General features: G+C 39.9%; 1 protein-coding gene and 1 long non-coding RNA gene across 3 annotated transcripts in view; one reads left to right on the top strand and one right to left on the bottom strand.

Moving 5' to 3' along the window:
• Nucleotides 1-1,663: 1,663 nt before the first annotated feature.
• Nucleotides 1,664-5,135, bottom strand: LOC130148367 (uncharacterized). Its single transcript, XR_008821545.1, has 2 exons — nucleotides 3,339-5,135; nucleotides 1,664-1,846 (listed from the first exon to the last, which is right to left on the bottom strand). It is a non-coding gene; the product is annotated as an uncharacterized LOC130148367 (long non-coding RNA).
• A 272-nt stretch (nucleotides 5,136-5,407) lies between these two features.
• The window catches only part of KIF5B (kinesin family member 5B), a 37,155-nt gene continuing 24,734 nt past the window's right edge, over nucleotides 5,408-17,828 (top strand). Inside the window, exons 1-5 of one of the 2 annotated variants that reach the window (XM_056335793.1) lie at nucleotides 5,408-5,789; nucleotides 14,914-15,001; nucleotides 16,676-16,749; nucleotides 17,219-17,323; nucleotides 17,733-17,781. In XM_056335793.1, coding sequence (XP_056191768.1) covers nucleotides 5,664-5,789; nucleotides 14,914-15,001; nucleotides 16,676-16,749; nucleotides 17,219-17,323; nucleotides 17,733-17,781 — 442 coding nt within the window. In that variant the 5' untranslated portion in view covers nucleotides 5,408-5,663. The remainder of the gene's footprint in view (nucleotides 5,790-14,913; nucleotides 15,002-16,675; nucleotides 16,750-17,218; nucleotides 17,324-17,732; nucleotides 17,782-17,828) is intronic. The other variant, XM_056335792.1, reaches the window with a different exon arrangement.

Genomic DNA, 17,828 nt, shown 5'->3' with positions numbered 1-17,828 from the left:
CACCAATTTTCTTCTGCAGCACCTAAGCCAACCCACTCTTTTCTGGAGTAACTCAGTTACCACACAGACGCTCTTATGACTGCACTGTAGGTCCATTTCCCCTGCCCCGTTCACTAACAAAGCATGTGGTAGGTAAAGGGTGGTGACCCTCTGTGTGTGCGAAGCTTCCCCTGCACTGCTGAAGGGTTCCACACCTGTTTGCTGACAGTAGAAAGTGAGGGATCTTAGATCCCATTCTTGATGCTAAAGGAGCTCCTGCAGCAATCAGGCTTTTCTGCCTGGTTCTTTTATGTCCCCAGACTTGGCTCTTTTGAGTTGTGTTTTATATCGCAACTACTTTTCTTCACTCCGTGAATAAAACATCTTTCTTCTTCTTGAATTCAAGAATGTCAGGCTCCTTGTCTTCAGCTCCAGCTCCGAGATCAGACAGAGTGCAAAAGGAAAGCTTGCTAAACCCCTGTTGCCTAGACATGGAGCAAGGTCATTTGTTCAGTGATCCATATATATACATTAGTCACAGGCAGTAGCTGTAATGGGATGGAGTTTTTACTGCTAGTAAAAGCTTCAGCAGCACTCTAAAGAATATGTTCATATGATGGTTTTTTTCCCCTCAAGGTCAGTCTCGAGTGGTTTTAGATAATCCAAAGTAGAGCCCTGACATGGGTTTCCCCACCAAATTTTGATCCTTAGGTTCTCAACTGTAACTCCTACATGAAACGTTTATCGGAGTTTTCCTTTAGCAACAATAGCAAACAATGCATGCCTAATCTCTCTCTTCAAAATAACTAAACTATTTTTGCCCTAACTATAAAAAAAATGTTTCAGGCAAGCACCCAGCAAGCTAAGATACAATCCAGTGGTGAGTTTAGTCAGAGTTATAGACAATGAAAAGTCACTGAGAATAGGGATTTATGATGGGATGTCTCAGACAACAGATGCCACATGTTTTTAATGGTTAAAAACATAAACAAGGTCCAAACGTGTGTTCCTTTTTCAAAGAGAATTCAGAGTCAATGTTTTAGGTAGTAAGCTGACAAAATGTTTGCAAGAATTTGCACAAATTAGCTGAAAAAACATCTAAAAGGCGGTATTATTCCCAAAGCTTGCTTTTGCTTTTAATTAGTCTCACAGAAATAATTAAATATGACCTTAGTGATTGGGAACAAATTAGAGGTTTTTCTGGGGTTTCTGCATTTCCAGTTAAAAAAGTAAAAATGAAACTGATTTTTAGAATTACTCATGTTTTTGTCAAGAAGTTAATGTATATCAGCAGATGCATCCTCAAGGTGTGTTTCATCCTTTCTTCTGCTTCACATAAAATCCTAAACTTGATTAGGCCAGGAGACACATTCCACATCATATTGTTTGCTGGAGTGAAAAGAAGCTTTAGAATTTTTTAACTGAATGACAGCTTCAGATAACCTAGTTGGACTCCAATAGTATCTTAGACCACTAAACTCCATCCACCAACCTGCTAATCTCAATGTTATTGAGCTTCTCAAGCTGAGTTGACCAGTTGTTGATTGGTCTTGATTGACAAGATTGACAGTCTTGTTGGTAAAGAAACTTTAAAATGTATTTGAATAAGCTGTCTGAACCATAACATTTTGTTGCTTTTAATTGTGCTTTTCCAGTGTCAGGTAACGATGCTAGACTTCATAAATCATTTTAATAGCCTTTATTTACAGAGTGTGTTACAAGCAACAAAGAATTTTGTTTGAGGTACACCATTTCTGGTAGATTAATCACTCTTTTGTCCCACAAATGGACTTGCAAATTAGGAATAAATTTGACGTGGAATACACCTGAAATCCTCAGAAGTTGTGTGCTGTATTTTCCCAGCGCACTGCAAATTAAAATGAGAAGAGCACTTGTGTTTGCATTAGGAATGCTGAATGTCAACAAGTATTATCAATGGGTGAATCTCAGAATTTAATTCTTTAAAGGGCAGAAGGAAGCGGCTTTAATTTGCTTCTCCACAAGCACCTGGTTTAAAGATTTATTCAAATACGTAATGTTCTTTTAAGAACAAATCAAGATCACTTTTACTCTGCTGGACAATTCTGATGGTTAATTACATCATTATCCAGATATAGCTTCACTGTAAGGCTCAGGTTTGCTAATTCCCTTTGCTTAACATGCTTTTATTGCTGGGAAAAACTGGAGATCTAAAGGAGCTGTAAATCATAAAAGATTTTCTAGAGGTTTATTGCACAGACCATAAATTGGAAGAAACATGGTTAGTGAACTAACAAAGACAAATTTGTTAGATAAATTACTTTTAATAAAACACATTGGCCTTTACTGAGAAACTTTACCAAACTGTCAGATAAAGAAAACATATTTGATTTATATGGTCATCCTAGTCTTAAACACCGAACAGGAAGATTAACTTTTTATGACAACTGATATATCATTTTTTCTCATTACAACAGTAATTTTTAAACAGTCTTTTATCCTAAAAATATGCTATGTACATTAAATAATAATATAGATGACAGTAAATATATTTCCAGTTGGAAAAGAAGGAGTATTCCATAACTGTGACAAAATGGGAAACTTACCAGCATGTTTGGTTTCTGCCCTGTTTCCAAGAAAGTGATACCACACCTTTAAACACAAGTCCTCAGGACTGCCATTTTGACATATGCTAGTGCCAACAGAGGTAACATACTGCCCTCTTTGAGCACGCTGCATCGTTGTGCCAGACTTTAAGTAGGTTATGTGAAAGAACAGTTGCTATTTTGAATAGCACATCAGAGAAACTTCGCGACAGAATCCCTGAGACAGATACGAGAGCACGCATGTTCAGTTCAGCAGAACTCATTTAGTAAGGGATCCCACAGCCAGTATGAGATACCATCAGTCAGTTCTCCTACGAGTTTGCACAGAACCAACAGCTTTGAAGCAGGCAGTTTCTTCTACATAGTTCACACATGCTGACATTTTTTTGTTTCAACACAGTTAAAATGAGTAATTACCTGTGCATGTGTCTATATTGCCTTTGTGAAGTGTCTGCTGCTTGAAACACTGAAAAGGTACACAAGCCCCAGCACCTATTTTCTTGAGAATCATGTCATTATGAGGTTTCTTCCTTTACTGAGATGTTCTTACATTAGGTACTACATGTCAGCAAACATAGCTAATAATACATCCCCTTTGCTTATGGCTAATGAGAACTAGAAGTTTCTTAAATAGATTTGAGTAAAGGATGTCTCAGCAGCTGAAACATACTTCTGGGAGTAATAACCATGAAGTTGTTCATTTTGCAGCTAACATTTCTTTTTCCTCATGTATGAAAACAAATTAATTTGAAAAGTAGTAAATATTTTACATACCTTTCATAAAAGTAGTAACTTCCTGTCACAGTGAATCTGTGAGGATCCAAACCCAGCAGCTATGTAAGAATACTCCTAGTCATTAGCTTGTGAATAATCCCAGAAATAGACTTGGATGTGTTAATATATCTTGCTGACTCCAATGCAAATTAATATTTTCTAAAACAGAAATCAAGAAAAATAAGTTTTCTGACACTTAAAGGCTAATAACAATTATGTTTAAAACACTTTATTGAAAACACAGACAAAAAGAACTGGAGACACATGTCTATGTATCTCATACGCTAGATCTTGTAGAGCAGCACTGCACCTTCTGAAGACCGAGTATGTATCTTGGCTTTACCAGACAACTATTTCCACACGTACCGGTAAGTGGGGAGGTGTAATTGTTGCTGCTCTGGATAAGACAGCACAATCCTGCAGAATTTTTAATCACAGCGGAAAAATAAGCTTGTTACAACATGAACACGACTTAGAAGACTTAGCTTACCTCATAAGGTAAACTAGGTGGAAAAATATTTTTTGTATTACTGTACGAAAAGAAGCTGTAAATGAAGCTAGATTATTAGGTAATTCTTCTGCCATGTGGAGTAGTTTTGAAGCAGTGTTCACCTTGCTTCACCTAAGTAAAGACCTAAGTGAAACCACAACACTGAAATCCCTAAACAGAAGGGTCTTGAAAACGGAGGATGCCTGATTTCAGATGGTCCCTGTTAAAATTCAGTCTTTTTCCCTTTGTAAATGATGGGAATTTAAGGGAAGGACATTGCTATTCTGAGCCATTCTGGCCTACTAAAATTTACTAATTTAAGAGAAAGGCTCCCCCTTTTTTTTTTTTTTTTTTAGGAACTTCAAGGCTATTTGAAAAATTTCCAGTACAAATTGTGATTTCTGTCAGGAAGCAGAATTAATTTAGCCAAGTTGCAAGTCCATACCTCCTTGTTCCAATTTGAAAGTTCGTACCTGAACATTAAGAGGTACAGTTGTAAACTTGTGAGACTCTTGAGGATCTCTGATCAGAACGGTTTACCTCATTTTTTTTGTCTAGATACCGTCGCTAAATTTTGATTTACTAGAATTAGAGCCCCCTGTAATAAATAAACTTGCAATAAACTAAGCTACAAAAAAAAAAAAAAATAAAAAAAAAATAGTGGGCACTTTTTAAATTGGGATGAAAAGGTGGTGAAAGACTCCGTCACTGGAGGTGACAGCAAACGCTGCAGCGCACCCTGATCCCCGCTCGCCCCAAGAATACCATCTGCTTCTCAGCTCAGTAAGAGACGGAGGCAACACGGTTCACGGGCACTTCAGAAAATACTGATAGTTCCCTGACATCTGCAAACACCTCACAGAAGTGGGGATTTTCCTCTTTTAGCTCTCTGAGCCAGGAAAAGCAAACCCAAACCCGAAACTAAAATCGGAGGTTTCTATCGCAACGGCCTGCTTTAAGCCAGTACTTCGTGCCCGGCCTCTCAGTTTTGAGACGCGCTCACAACACTCGGCTGTGGACCAGAACTGCCTAGCCCGGGCGCGGCCCCCTCAGCGCCGCCGCGGGGACCGGCGGCGGGACCGCTGCGCCGGCCTCAGGCGGTGGGCCCCCGCCCAGCAGGGGCAAAGCGCTGCTCGCCCGCTCCCCGCCGGGGCGGCTGGGCGAGGTCTCGTCCCTCCTCGCAGCACCGCGGCCGGGGCTCGCTCCGGCCGTGCGGCCGTAAAGCCGCTCCGCCCCATGCCAAGGGGGTGCGGGGGCCCGCACCAGGTGCGGCGGGCAGAAGGCGGGAGGCGGCGCCCCGCAGCTCCCCGCCGCACCTCCCTCCCGCCCCTGAGGGGAGCCCCGCCCCCCCGCGAGCCCCGCCCCGCCCCCTCGGCCCCACGGCTGCCCCAGGGGCCCGAGCCCGCCGGCGGCAGCGGCCCGTCCGCCCCAGCAACTGCCTCGCGCCTGCGCAGTGAGGCCCCGTGGAGCCGGGCACGGCCGCCCGCGCACCGGCGCGCCGGCGCAGCGCGCCCCAGCCGAGGGGGCGGGGCGGGGCTGGGCGCTGCAGATGGTGACGTCACTCTCCCTGCCCTCCCGTCGGCACCGCCTCTGCCCGGCGAGGGAGGCCCGGGACTCGCCGGCTGCAGGCGCCGCCATGGCTGCCATATTGGGGAGGAAGTGAGAGCGAGAGGCGGCGGCGGCGGCCAGGAAGGAGCCCTTCCCTTTTCCCTTCTGCTGGGGCGGACGCGGGCTTCCCGGCAACGGCGCCTTGCGAGACCCCCGGAGCGGGCCGGTGTAGAGGCAGCAGCGGGTGGCGGCGGAGCTGAGCGCCCCGGAGGCGGCGTTGGCCTAAGATGGCGGACCCGGCGGAGTGTAACATCAAAGTGATGTGTCGCTTCAGGCCCCTCAACGAGTCCGAAGTGACCCGTGGCGACAAGTACATCGCCAAGTTTCAGGGCGAAGACACCGTCGTCATCGCGGTGAGGGGCCGCCCCGGACGGGAGAGGCGGGGGATGCGCCGGGGGGGAGGGGGTGTCAGGGGTCGGCGGGGTCGGACGCCGCGGGGATGGGCGCGGTGTGAGACGAGAGGGCAGGGCTGAGGCGCTTGGGAGCGCCTACCGGCGGGGACGCCTCGGGAAAGGGGGTGGCCTTTTCGGGCGGGGGGGAAGGGGAGGGGGGCAGGCCTGGTCTGGATGCGGGCAGGGTGGAGCGAAGGGAGCTGGCGGGGGCAGAGGTCCCCGAGCGGCGGGCGGAGGGGTTGTGGGGACGCGCCGGGGGGGGCAGGTCGGGAAGCCCTTGACAAAGGCTCTAGCGAAAGGCTGCGACTTGGGGCGTAGCGTGAGGTTTCATTGCCGAGCCCGAGCCACAGGGCACGCTTCGGTATGCCCACAGAAACGCGTGAATTACGAGGTGGAGAGTAGCACCGAGTCCTGCAGTGTGTCCCCCGGCTAGGCTGTCCCTGGCTGTGCGGACCGTGATGAGTTTGACCGCTAAATAAGTGCTCAAAATGCAGCCATTGGAGCTGCCATCGAAGTAATTGTCTACAGAGAGTTTTGGGGGAAGAGAACGCAGAACAGTGCAGGCTCCAGTTCATTGGTGCTTGTGATCTGTAAATCAGTCTTTGGCTAATAACTTTTTTTTTTTTTTAGTCAGAATAAACATCATTTGGCTTGTTAAATGTTTGTAAATGTATATTAACTGAAGCCACCTTGCAAAGTATGAGACCTGTTAAAAACATTCTGGATGTTACAGGGAAAAAAGATAATCCTTTCCTTTTTGTTCATTATGTCATATTTAGCTACTAAGCGGAACTGGGCTGTAAAATTAAAGTACGGTAGTTTATTGCCTGGTTTGGTTGGTATTGTACAAACACAGTTCATTCCCAATGTTTGTCTTTTTTTTGCTAACTTTTAATTTGTGTTTTCATGTAAATACTTCTCTCTAGGGACAGCGCTGGTTCTGTGTTGCTAAAAGTAACTTAGATGTCAGTTATTATCTGTCTTCAAATTTTGATTTTTATGTTCTATTTCTTGAGGCTACCAGTAATAGCTTATTTGCACAGCATCTGAAGTTGAAGGAGGAGAATAATAAAACCTTTTTTAGTATGACTTACTAAATGCTAGTGCTCTAGTCTGTTAATATTCAACTGAATCTGTCAATAAAATATGGAATTCCATGAGTGTGGAAGCTACAAGAATGATAGCATGCTTGTGAAATGAGGTAATTTGGGTTTGTTTCAGCTGGCAAGTTATTATCTTGGAGTACATCTCTTCTTCCTGATGTTGTACAGGTAAACTCCTCAGAGTAAGGAACCAAACCTGGAAAATTGAAAATTTGACTAGAACAAATGATCTCACTTACATCAGTGAATACCCATTCATTGTGACACTACATATTCTGTTTAAAATCCATAATTAAGTTTAGAAACTTTGATGTTTTCTGACTTCTTAGAAATAAATTTTCCATGTGTTCTTTCAGTAGTTCTAGTCTAAAAAAACCCCACTTATGCTGTTTAAATACTCCCTAAGTATGCTTTAAAAATATCTAATATATAAATTGGGCTAAGGTGGTACTGTGTCTGTGTAGAAGCCTGATGGCATGCTCCTGAGGGGGATCATGTGGGGCTTTCTGCTTGGGGTTGTGCCGTAATGTAGTGTTACAGCTGTACTTTAGTGTTTTCTGCATTGGTAAAAATGACAACAAAAAATCCTTTGGTGATTCTAGGTCCAGGACTTGCTGTGTCTGACTTTTGGGGAAAAATGCCCCCCAAAACTATTAGGTTGGGTAGCAGCGACAGTATTTGTGTTCTGTTTTACAAAAACTTAATGAAGGGTTGATACTCTGTGATTTTGTTTTTATAATGGTGTATATACGACAAGATCAGTGTCCTCAAAGGTACAACTTAAAGTAATTGTCTCAACCGCTTAGAGATTTAACTTGGGTTTTTAAAATTTTTTTTAACAAGCTGAGTGAGTTTTTGAAAAGTTATGGTCCTTCCAACCTGAGGCTCTAGCCGGCCACCTCTTGTGTGTTGGTGTTGCAGAATTGTCGGAAGGAGGATAGTAACAGAAACAGTCCTTCTTGTGAAACAGTTTCTAAAAACATTCCTCAGTAAGGGTATGTTTGGTTACTTTCAGGCTGTTTGATTTCTGTCCTTATTGCTACATGTCATACTGGCTGCCTGTTGAACAGTAGCTGAGCCACTTTGGTTTTGGGGTTTTTTTTATAGCAGCTTTCTCAGCTGTCTAAATGGCTTGCACCTTTTGTGTGTGTCTAGCTACACGCTGAAACAGTGAAGGCTTCTTTAATAATACATGGGAGTTTGCTGGTGATGCAGATAAGAGGTGAAAACTAGGAGGTGGTGGAAGCAGAGCTTACACTGGACTGCAGACTTCTCTGTGGAGAAGGGCGGGGAGGGAAACCCTCCTCCTTCCTTGAGGAGAGATGACTTCCCTGTCATCTCTGAGCTATCTATCCTCCCTTCTTTTCCTAGCTCCTATGTAATTACTGACATGGTTGTCTTTCTGGACAAGTGAGTCATTCTAATTTGGTTTAGATAAAATATTTGTAATTGCAGCTAGTGTCTAACAGCGATTTGAGAGGATATATGGTCTTGGACTATTTTAAAGAGCAGATTTTGAAAAACTACTGTCTTTCCACAGGACAAAGCTTTTTTAACTAGCAAAAAGCTTTTAAATTATTAATTAAAGGTGGCTTCTTTCCATTTTAATATGTTATTAAATACTTTTTTCTACTGGCTCTTCCTGTTAATTGAATATGAGGGGTTCCTTGAAACAGATAAGAGAGCGACTTGTTGTGAGTATATGGCTTTTATGTTAAACATCATAAATGTACCTGTGTATAAAAATTGACAGCAGTTTGCTCATGGATTTCAGGCTTCTGAGTAAGATGAAATGGAGGAATAGAAAGCTTATAAGAAAGGAGATTATTTCCTTTGTTTTTAAAAATGTAACTCTACTTGCAACTGAGTAGATAGTTCTGCATTTCTATACTGTCTATGCGTGCACCTCTTAAAACTGTCCAAAAGGTAAGATAAATTACTATATACAGTGACACTCAAGGATTTCGGACTGAAGCCTAAACTGAAAATAGTACTGTCAAATGACTCGAGTAGTGAGGTGTTATGGGCAGTCACACAAATGCGCAGTATCACACTGTTGTCCAAATGTTTCTAGTAACGATCATAGTATATTCCTTATCTCTATGGCTTTTAAGAAAGAATTGTGGCTACCTACTTTTGTATTTGTTTGGACTATTTTTTTTTGTATGTAATATGTAACCCATGTGATCCTGGAAAGAGCTTGAGACATTTAGCTTTTTTTTTTTTTTTTTTTTTTTTTTAACTTTTCAAACTAGTATTGGATAGTAGATGAGAACAAAGTTAGGTTAAAGTTAGAATCAAGATCAATTGCTATTACTGCAGCTTTTGGCAGCTGATCATTCAAAAAGAAATGCGCATTGCTAAAAGAAAGTCTGTGCTAGACTGTAAATGCAGGAAGCAAGGTGCATTCTTTAAATATTTTTTTTAATTATTTGCTAATGTGAAGGAAAGCACTGTTTAATTAGAAACACATGAATAAAAATGTTTCATGTCTACAGTGCAACTTTAAACACAAATTAGAAATGGTGATCTGTAGCTGAAACAATAGTATTCTTTCAGTGTTAGTCCCTACTTTTTTTTTTTCTTCATTCCATGAATTGGTGGATAATTGATGTCTTTTTCAGGTGATACTAGTATGATGATTTAACAGAAAGCAAATATTATAACTTACAACGATGTGTAAAGGGACATCTATACTCCCTGGCTGCTGTACCGCTTGCTTAGAAACACCTCACTTATCTCATAGTTTGTTCTGAAATTCAATGACCATTTTTATGCCAGCAGTGCTTGCTTTTCTCTTTAGAAAAAACTTTTTATTAAAGTAAAGCTTGGCTGAAACTCTTGTTCCAAAATTCCTCTCTGTTTTGGTACTGGAAATCAAGTTTCTAGTCACAGTTTTTTAAAAATACCTTAGTCCTCCTGTAACAGTAAATAACTGCTGTAGATGTTGATGCTTGAGTTGCAGTATTTGCACAGAAATAAGAAAGATAGGGCAGAAAGAGATGAGATCTACTAACAGTTCTGATTCAGTTGTAGTTTTGTATGTGTAAAGCTGGGACAAGAAGAAAATCCTTTCCCCTTATCCTAAAAATAAAATGCTGGTTTGGAACAGTGCCTCTTCACGCAATCACGGTGTTGGACTCCGTTAGGTGTGTCAAAGCAAGAATACCTTAGCTTAGTAATAGGATGAACTGAGTCAGGTATTTGACATCATACTTTCCAGAAATTATTCAGTGTGGGATTTTTCTTTTAACAATTTTGTGCTGATGGGAAGAATGTTCTTTAATGAAGATGCAGAACTTAAAGGCAAGGTAAGACCATTACTTCAGCCTCTCACTGAGAATAAGCTAACCATGGGTGGGTATAACTGTTCATTCTAGCAAAAAACAAGAGCATCTGGGTAAGTTGTGATAGAAAAAAACACTACTGATTTTTCAAGTAAATTTTCTCTACTGACTTTGCTTCAGATAGTAATGCATAAAAATTAGGTTGAACTCTAGTAATCTTGAATTTCCTGTATCAGAAATAGTGTGGCCAGCAGGACAGGGGAAGTGATTGTGCCCCTGTACTGGGCACTGGTGAGGCTGCAGCTCAAATCCTGTGTTCAGTTTGGAGCTCCTCACTGCACAAAAGACATTGAGGTGCTGGATCGTGTCCAGAGAAGGGCAGCAAAGCTGGTGAAGAGTCTGGAGCACAGGTCTTCTGAGCAGCTACAGGAACTGGGGTGGTTTATTCTGGAGAAAAGGAGACTCAAGGGAGACCTTATTGCTCTCTACAGCTACTTGAAAGGAGTTTATAGGCAGGTGGGGATTGGTCTTTTCTTCCAGGTAACAAGTGATAGGGCAAGAGGAACCAGCTTCAAGTTGCACCAGGGGAGGTTTAGATTGGATAATATGACAAATGTCTTCACTGAAAGGGTGGCCAAGCATTGGAACAGGCTGCCCAGGGAGGTGGTGGAGTTGCCATCCCTGGAAATGTTTGAAAAACATGTTGATGTGGTGCTTAGGGATATGGTTTAGTGGTGGACTTGGCAGTCCTGGGTTAATGGTCTGTCTTGATGATCTTAAAGGTCTTTTCCTATGTAAATGGTTCTCGGATTCTGTGAACCCTATGAATAACTAATTGTGTAGTTTACAGAAAGTTACAATGATAAAAAGTTTAAAAAATTATTTCTGTGGAGATACCTGAAAAGTCCAAGAAATACTTAAGGTTAAGATTTTGGTCTGGTTACGACTGCAGGTTTTTGTGTAGTCCTCGTTGAAGGTACTGACAAAAACTAACTTTTCCAAAGAAACTCATGCATGCTCCAAATCTTGTATAATTTGGACTAGTTGAGCATCCTTTTATAAAAGGGTATAATGGGTAACTAGTCTTGAGGTTAACTGCAGAACTATGTACTTTAACATAAACCCTTTATTAAGCTTCAGTTTTAACTACTGCTAAATCATGTTGGCAGGTGTACTTTTCTGAGGGCTGTGAGGGTGCTTGCAAGGTTTTTGCTGTGGGACCACGTCCCTTCAGTACAAGCAACTATGGGAGCTGGAGTTGTCTTGTGGTTAATGACTGGCAGAACAAATGTTGAATTCTCCTTGTTCGGAGAGAGGAAGTCAGAAGCTCTGCTTGTTTGCTTGATATTTTGTGTTGCTTATAGGTTGTATGTGTTAAATTTTTATTAGGATTTGAGCAATGCTTCCTGAAACTTCTGGAGTATGTCAAAGCAGCATCATATCACAGTAGTGATGCTGCTGCTACTGCTATTGTGGACACCATGTGGTAATGTTGCTTGGACTTTTTGTGTTTTCATAATATATCTGAATGTTTACTACTTGGGGAAGAAAAGCATCTGGTATAGAAAAAATATCTGACACTTTAATCTTTCTTGATTAATCTCTTGAAGGTAATGAGGAGGCTTTCTGGGGCAGGGTAATCTGTAATACTGTTTTAGCTTTGTTTACAGCAGAAAGTAGACTTTAAAAAAGAAGTGGTAAGACAGCATTGCAGATGTCAAAGATGTGAAACCATGCTGAGTGGGAGTAACTTGTATTCTTAAAACATAATTATCCTGGAACCTGCTTGGGTAAACCTACTTGGTTAGATGCCGATTCAGCGATGATGGAACAAGGACCTGCCTCTAATGTAGATTTCCATAGGTGTGCTAAATGTACTGTGACCTGGGAGGAGAGGGAAATTACGTAATTGGATTTTTGAGCACTTTGAAGTTGAATTGTGGCTTCACCTAGGAAGATATAATGCTGAGGGCATGTAAACAAATGCTCCACTTTGCACCTGCAGGGGATGGAGAAGTGACAAGTTGTATAAGCAGGACACCTTGAGAGAATTCTTTTGGCCAGACTTGGGAAATTTTGTGCGTATGTTGGTAGCAGTTGTTAACTTGAGGGAAATTGGAATTTGTCATGTGCCTAGCAGATTTCACTGTATTAATAAACAAGATCAGTTACAGGTATTACTGTCCAAGTGAAGTTCCTGCCGCTTGGTTTTCTATTCTTATTAGTCCATGGCACTTTTAATATGTACTATTCTTTATATTAACATTTTGTAGAGCAAAAGAGACTAATTATGAGATATTGTAATTTGGCTCTGTTCTCTTATGAAGACATTTAAATGGTAATTGGAGAGTAGATAGTCCTAAAGTATTCCATGTCTGTGGATTACTCAAATTAGTAAACATAATTTTCCTTTAACACAGATAAAGAATAGTTCAATTCAGTCAACCTTTGCTTAGCAGAATTAAAGAAACAACCCAAACAAACAAAAAAACCCTCAAACCACTCTAAACTCTGTTTAAAAACTTAGAGAAGGAAAGCTCTCTCAGAAACTGCTGCAGATACCTGTAGATTGTGGAGTGATTGCAGACTAGTGCAGGTTGGGCCTGTGGTTCTTTCTCAGCAAGGTATCTTCCTGTACTGGAAACTAGGCCTAATTTTTTTTTTTTTTTTGTTAAAGTTGGATTTCTTTGAAGTAAAATAAAAAAATTACTGTTTGGCATCAGAAGTATTCTATAGTAATATGTAAATACACACTAATATATGTATATACATTCAAACACATACACTATGCAAAATAATGTTTGCATTTTAATGTACTTTTCTGTTTTCATAGCTGTCATGCTCTGTTAGGAACAGCAAAGATCAGATATGTTGGGATCTGTGAGAAATAGTGAGTGTTGTTTAACAGTTGCTGCTTAGACTGTCAGAAGATCATATCCAGGAATTTTCCCTAATTCTTCTAAAATCAATGTAATTAGAATACTTGTAATCTTTTTTTTTTTTTTTTCTAAGCAATAATTTGGAGGAGAGTTTAAACCTTAAAAATACAAACACACAGATTGCTGATGCTGTACAGGTTGTTTGCAGTGATGTTGAACACTCACTTTTCTCGCTATGTTTTTCCATTGTGTAATGTTAAATATGATCCTCCAAAATAGTGTTATTTCAGTGTATATAAATTTGCACTTGAGCATGAAACTTACCTGAAAAATGTTTTGTTATGTACATGGCTTGCAGTGTGTAGTGTAGCCGATTGATATTTTTGAAGTTGGAGGCTTTTTGAAACCACAGCTTCTAGCGAGAAAGAAAACTTATAGCTAGTGTTATCTTTTCTACAGTGACTTTTTAATGTAACATGTTCTCAGTCTCCTTTTTCTTACCTCAGGGTTACCTGAACTTGTTAGTTGTCTTCTGGTGTATGTAATGGCCTCAGTTCTAACCTGCAGAACATAGGAATTTGAGGTATATTTGAAGCTAAAATGAGTAATAGAGAAGGCTTGTGATTTCCCTGCTGTGAAACAAGCATTCTGACAAACTTCAGCACCTTAGGGATAGTTTCTGCCTTGTGGTTTCTTGAGTGTATTTACACAGTGAATGCTGTAATTATTTTTTCCAAGAGGGAGCTTATCCACCTGCATTCAAGCCTTCTCAGCAGATAGATATGTGTTGAATCTGAAAAGCTTTGTTTGGTGTTATGCTAGATGTTATTAAAAGACAAATGGAAGTCTGGGAAGGGGAATGGGGTGGGTGGATGAAAGGTGGAAGCTATACTGGTTTCTTTGCCAGGGAGGCATTTCCAGAATATCCTTGGGGGAGGCTGATAATTAAATTTAGGCAAAATGGAGCACTTAACAGTTGCAGTGAGTTTAGCAATGGTAACTGACCTGGGTCCCTTGTAAATTTTGCGTAGCTGTTTGGCTACATACAAAATCAAGCTCTGAAAATGCTACAAAAGTTTGAACTTCATAAGATGAGCAGAATAGTTAATGTCATAATAGATTGTCAGCTGCTAGAACTGCATTATGAAAGTGTCTTCTTTAAAACAAAGCAAAAGCCAGCATTCCTTTCAAAAAGCTATGTCAGAACTTCCTCTTACAGTGTCTTCCAAAATGAGTCTTTTGTGAAAGGTTCTCTTCCTCCAAACAGACCTTTTTCTTCTGCTTATGGTGCTTGATTTTAAGGCTGTCATGTATGGGGAAATGGTTCTTGTGCTGACTATAGGTGATCTGAATGTTTCTTTTTGGTTTGAGGTTTTCAACAAATACTACCAAGACAGGTATTCTGTGTGGTATGGTATAAGCTGTTTTTAACAATTTGGGTTTACCAGAGTAAACCTGCTACCAGAGTAGACGAGAATAAAGGGTTCTTGGTAAGCCAATGCCTAGTCTGTACATCCTTGTAAATCAAGTAAATTGAGGTCATGTGGCAGAGTAGTTTTGGAGAACTATTTAGATTGTACTTTGAAACCAAATATACTTAATTCAAGGCCTTACTTGTAGGCAAGCATGTGAAGATTTATGCAACACTATATAAGCCGATTTCCTTGCTACAATCTTCAAGTGCTTAAAATAAAACAAAAGATCGGGCTGAGACAGTATAGGCTACTTCTAAACCATAAGAACAAACACCTTCCAGTTCTGCTTCCAACATCTGGTTTATTTAATAGCTCTTCTGTGTCTTTTTTTTTCCCCCCAGTCCAAGCCATATATATTTGACCGTGTATTCCAGTCAAACACATCACAGGAACAAGTATACAATGATTGTGCTAAAAAGATTGTCAAAGGTAAGGTGGAACAGCAATTTTAACCACAAGGAAATGTCTTGTATTTGTGTGGATTTCAATGTTGAAAACTGATACTTCTGTTGCTCCTATTTATCTTCTGAATGTTTAGTAAGAGCCAATGTGGAACACATCTCCTTAAAAATCATCTCATAATTGAGCTGATAACTTAAGTCATTGCTTAATCTACTGTTTTAGTTGATTGCAACATTTGATAATATTTACCTGTAATGCTTGGGGGTTTTTGTAGTTCCCTGTAAAACATTGTTTAAAACAATTTGTCAGAAATTAATCAAAAAAGCTCTTCATATGTAGGTTTATTTGTTTGGGTTTTTTTCCACCCTCAAATTTATTGGTGAAAACATCCTACATAAGTTTGCTTGGAGGAATATAAGAGGAAGGGAAACTTGTGAAGTCATGTGTATGCTACAGATGTGTTCTAAGCTTGTTTATTTAATTACCCAATTTAAGGAGGATATTTTTTATTGTGATTTTTTTTTAGCATCATAATTAAAATTTTAAACATGAGTTATTGCTGTGCATGTCAGGGTGTACAGCTTCTCCAAACTTGAATTGTCAGAATTGACCTAGTAACTTCAGAAAATCAAGTCTTATGACAAAGAAGGTTATGTCACAGTAAGTTGTAGTAAGCACTTGGCTAGTTTGCTGAAAATAAAATTGATAAATTTCTTGAGGATATCAGCAGTAAGGTCTAATTGACCCAACTTTAACAAAGTCTTGTCAGAAACCCCTTAAATATCAACTACGAATGACCAGAGAAGATTGGGTAAATGTAGGGGGTTTTGATGGTTAGAAAAGTGAATTGCTGTGGAAATCAGTGTAGCACCTACAAAATACAAATACCTACCTAACACAAAAAAAAGTATTTAACCCTTTAATGAGTAAAACAGTAATCGGGTTTAGTTAGAAACTGGAGTTAACTAAGAATTGCAATGCTGCCCCTTTCCTCCATCTAAAAATCTGGTTTCTGTTTCCCTGTGTGGTGTTTCTAGGTTGTGCTATGTCAGATGGCAAATGAGCTCTAGTGGTGGTACAAGTGGATTACTAGTATAATGGAGTGCAAAGACTTCCCTATTTGGGGTATCTCATGCTTGGTTTTGGAAAAGTTTGCTTGCAGTGTGTGGTTCTGTAGTGACTGACTTATAAACAAACCAACCCACCAGCCCCTTACCCCTCAACCTAAAACTTTGGGTTGGTTCATTCTTAATTTGAAATATAAGCTTATGGCCAAAGGTGCTTGAAACTTCTAACATAGCCCGTTCTCTTCACAATTGGACAATTAAGCTTTCCTGAAGGTAGAAGGTATTATACAGTTCTAGTGTATGGTTTCTTCTTCTGAGTTATCAAATGTTATCTGGTCAGCTTGGCAGCTGGATCGATTTTGGTTTTGTTCCTGACTCTGAAGTCCTGATTTTTCTGTTTGAAGAAACAGGTGCTTCTAATACAGTAAACTTCTAAAACATAGTCAATGATGACTTAATGCATTAGAAGAGGTAGAGAACACTTTCCCTCCCCCCAGCTCTAGCACAGAGTTCACAAACACTGAATGATGTAATTTGCTGAACATTTTAAGAACTGCCTGCTTGCATTCCATTTCATTTGGCTTAACTTTAGAAGAAGGAAGTGAACCCTAATGAAAATGCTCTTTCCCTTTAGATGTACTTGAGGGATACAATGGTACAATATTTGCTTATGGGCAAACATCGTCTGGGAAGACACACACTATGGAAGTAAGAAATCTTAAAATAATTTTCCTCTTAATGTCACTGTCTTCTCTTTTCATCATAATACCCTTATCTTTCTAGAAATAAGATGTCTGTTTTCATCTTGCAATTTTAATTTTCTTTCCCTTTCCGTTGCAACATTTTGATACCCAGAATGCTTTTTTAGGATGGAAAATGGCAGTCACTGTATTTTTTCAGCCCTCAGTAGTGGGATGGGAAACACAAGAATAATGTTATTAGTACATTTTGAATTTTAGTGGTTTGGGAGATTATTGAGGCTGTTCTTTTCACTCCTGGCAAATGCTGGGGCTAAACGGGTGATCAAGACTTCCCTTTATAGATAAAGTAAGTGCTTTGTACCTGTCAGAATTTTAAAACTAATTTGTCTGTTAACTGTTTATTTTGCCTTTGGATACTGTTTGTGATGTTGGATTCAGTATGAATGTCTCATTTTATTTTTTCTTCTTTTAATAAGGGAAAGCTTCACGACCCAGATGGAATGGGTATTATTCCAAGAATAGTGCAAGATATTTTTAATTATATTTACTCTATGGATGAGAATCTTGAGTTTCATATTAAGGTAAATTTTTCTTAATTGTTATATATTTAATCTATATTAAAACTGCAAGTATTCTATGGTGAAATGGATGTTCTGTATCAGTTTCAAGTGCCTGTAACTTGGAAAAATCTAAACATGAGTTATTTTTGAAGTAACTGACTCTTCTTAAAGAATTACGTTAACACTTTAATCTTGTTTCATTAAACATTGATGGTAGCTATCCTGATAACTTCTGGCACTGCTGGTAGTGTTTGAAGCTTTTGATCAAAATAGTTTCTTCTTAAAGGTGTATTTTAGTTCAGCCTTAAGGACTTGAGCTAGTTGTGGTATTATGTGAGAGGTCATAATAATCATGCTGGATCCTTCTGATCAAAAAGACAATTATTTTTGCTTTCTGATGCTGTATCTTTATTCCTCTTCCCACTTCTAGGTGTCATATTTCGAAATATACTTGGATAAAATAAGGGACCTTTTGGATGGTAAGCCTTTTATTTATATTGAACATAGAAAATAATTTGCTCTGCAG

Source organism: Falco biarmicus, chromosome 4 (assembly GCF_023638135.1).
Source record: "Falco biarmicus isolate bFalBia1 chromosome 4, bFalBia1.pri, whole genome shotgun sequence".
Lineage (NCBI taxonomy): Eukaryota > Metazoa > Chordata > Aves > Falconiformes > Falconidae > Falco > Falco biarmicus.
The sequence above is the reverse complement of the archived record's forward strand: the minus strand, read 5'-3'. Positions and strand labels throughout refer to the sequence as shown.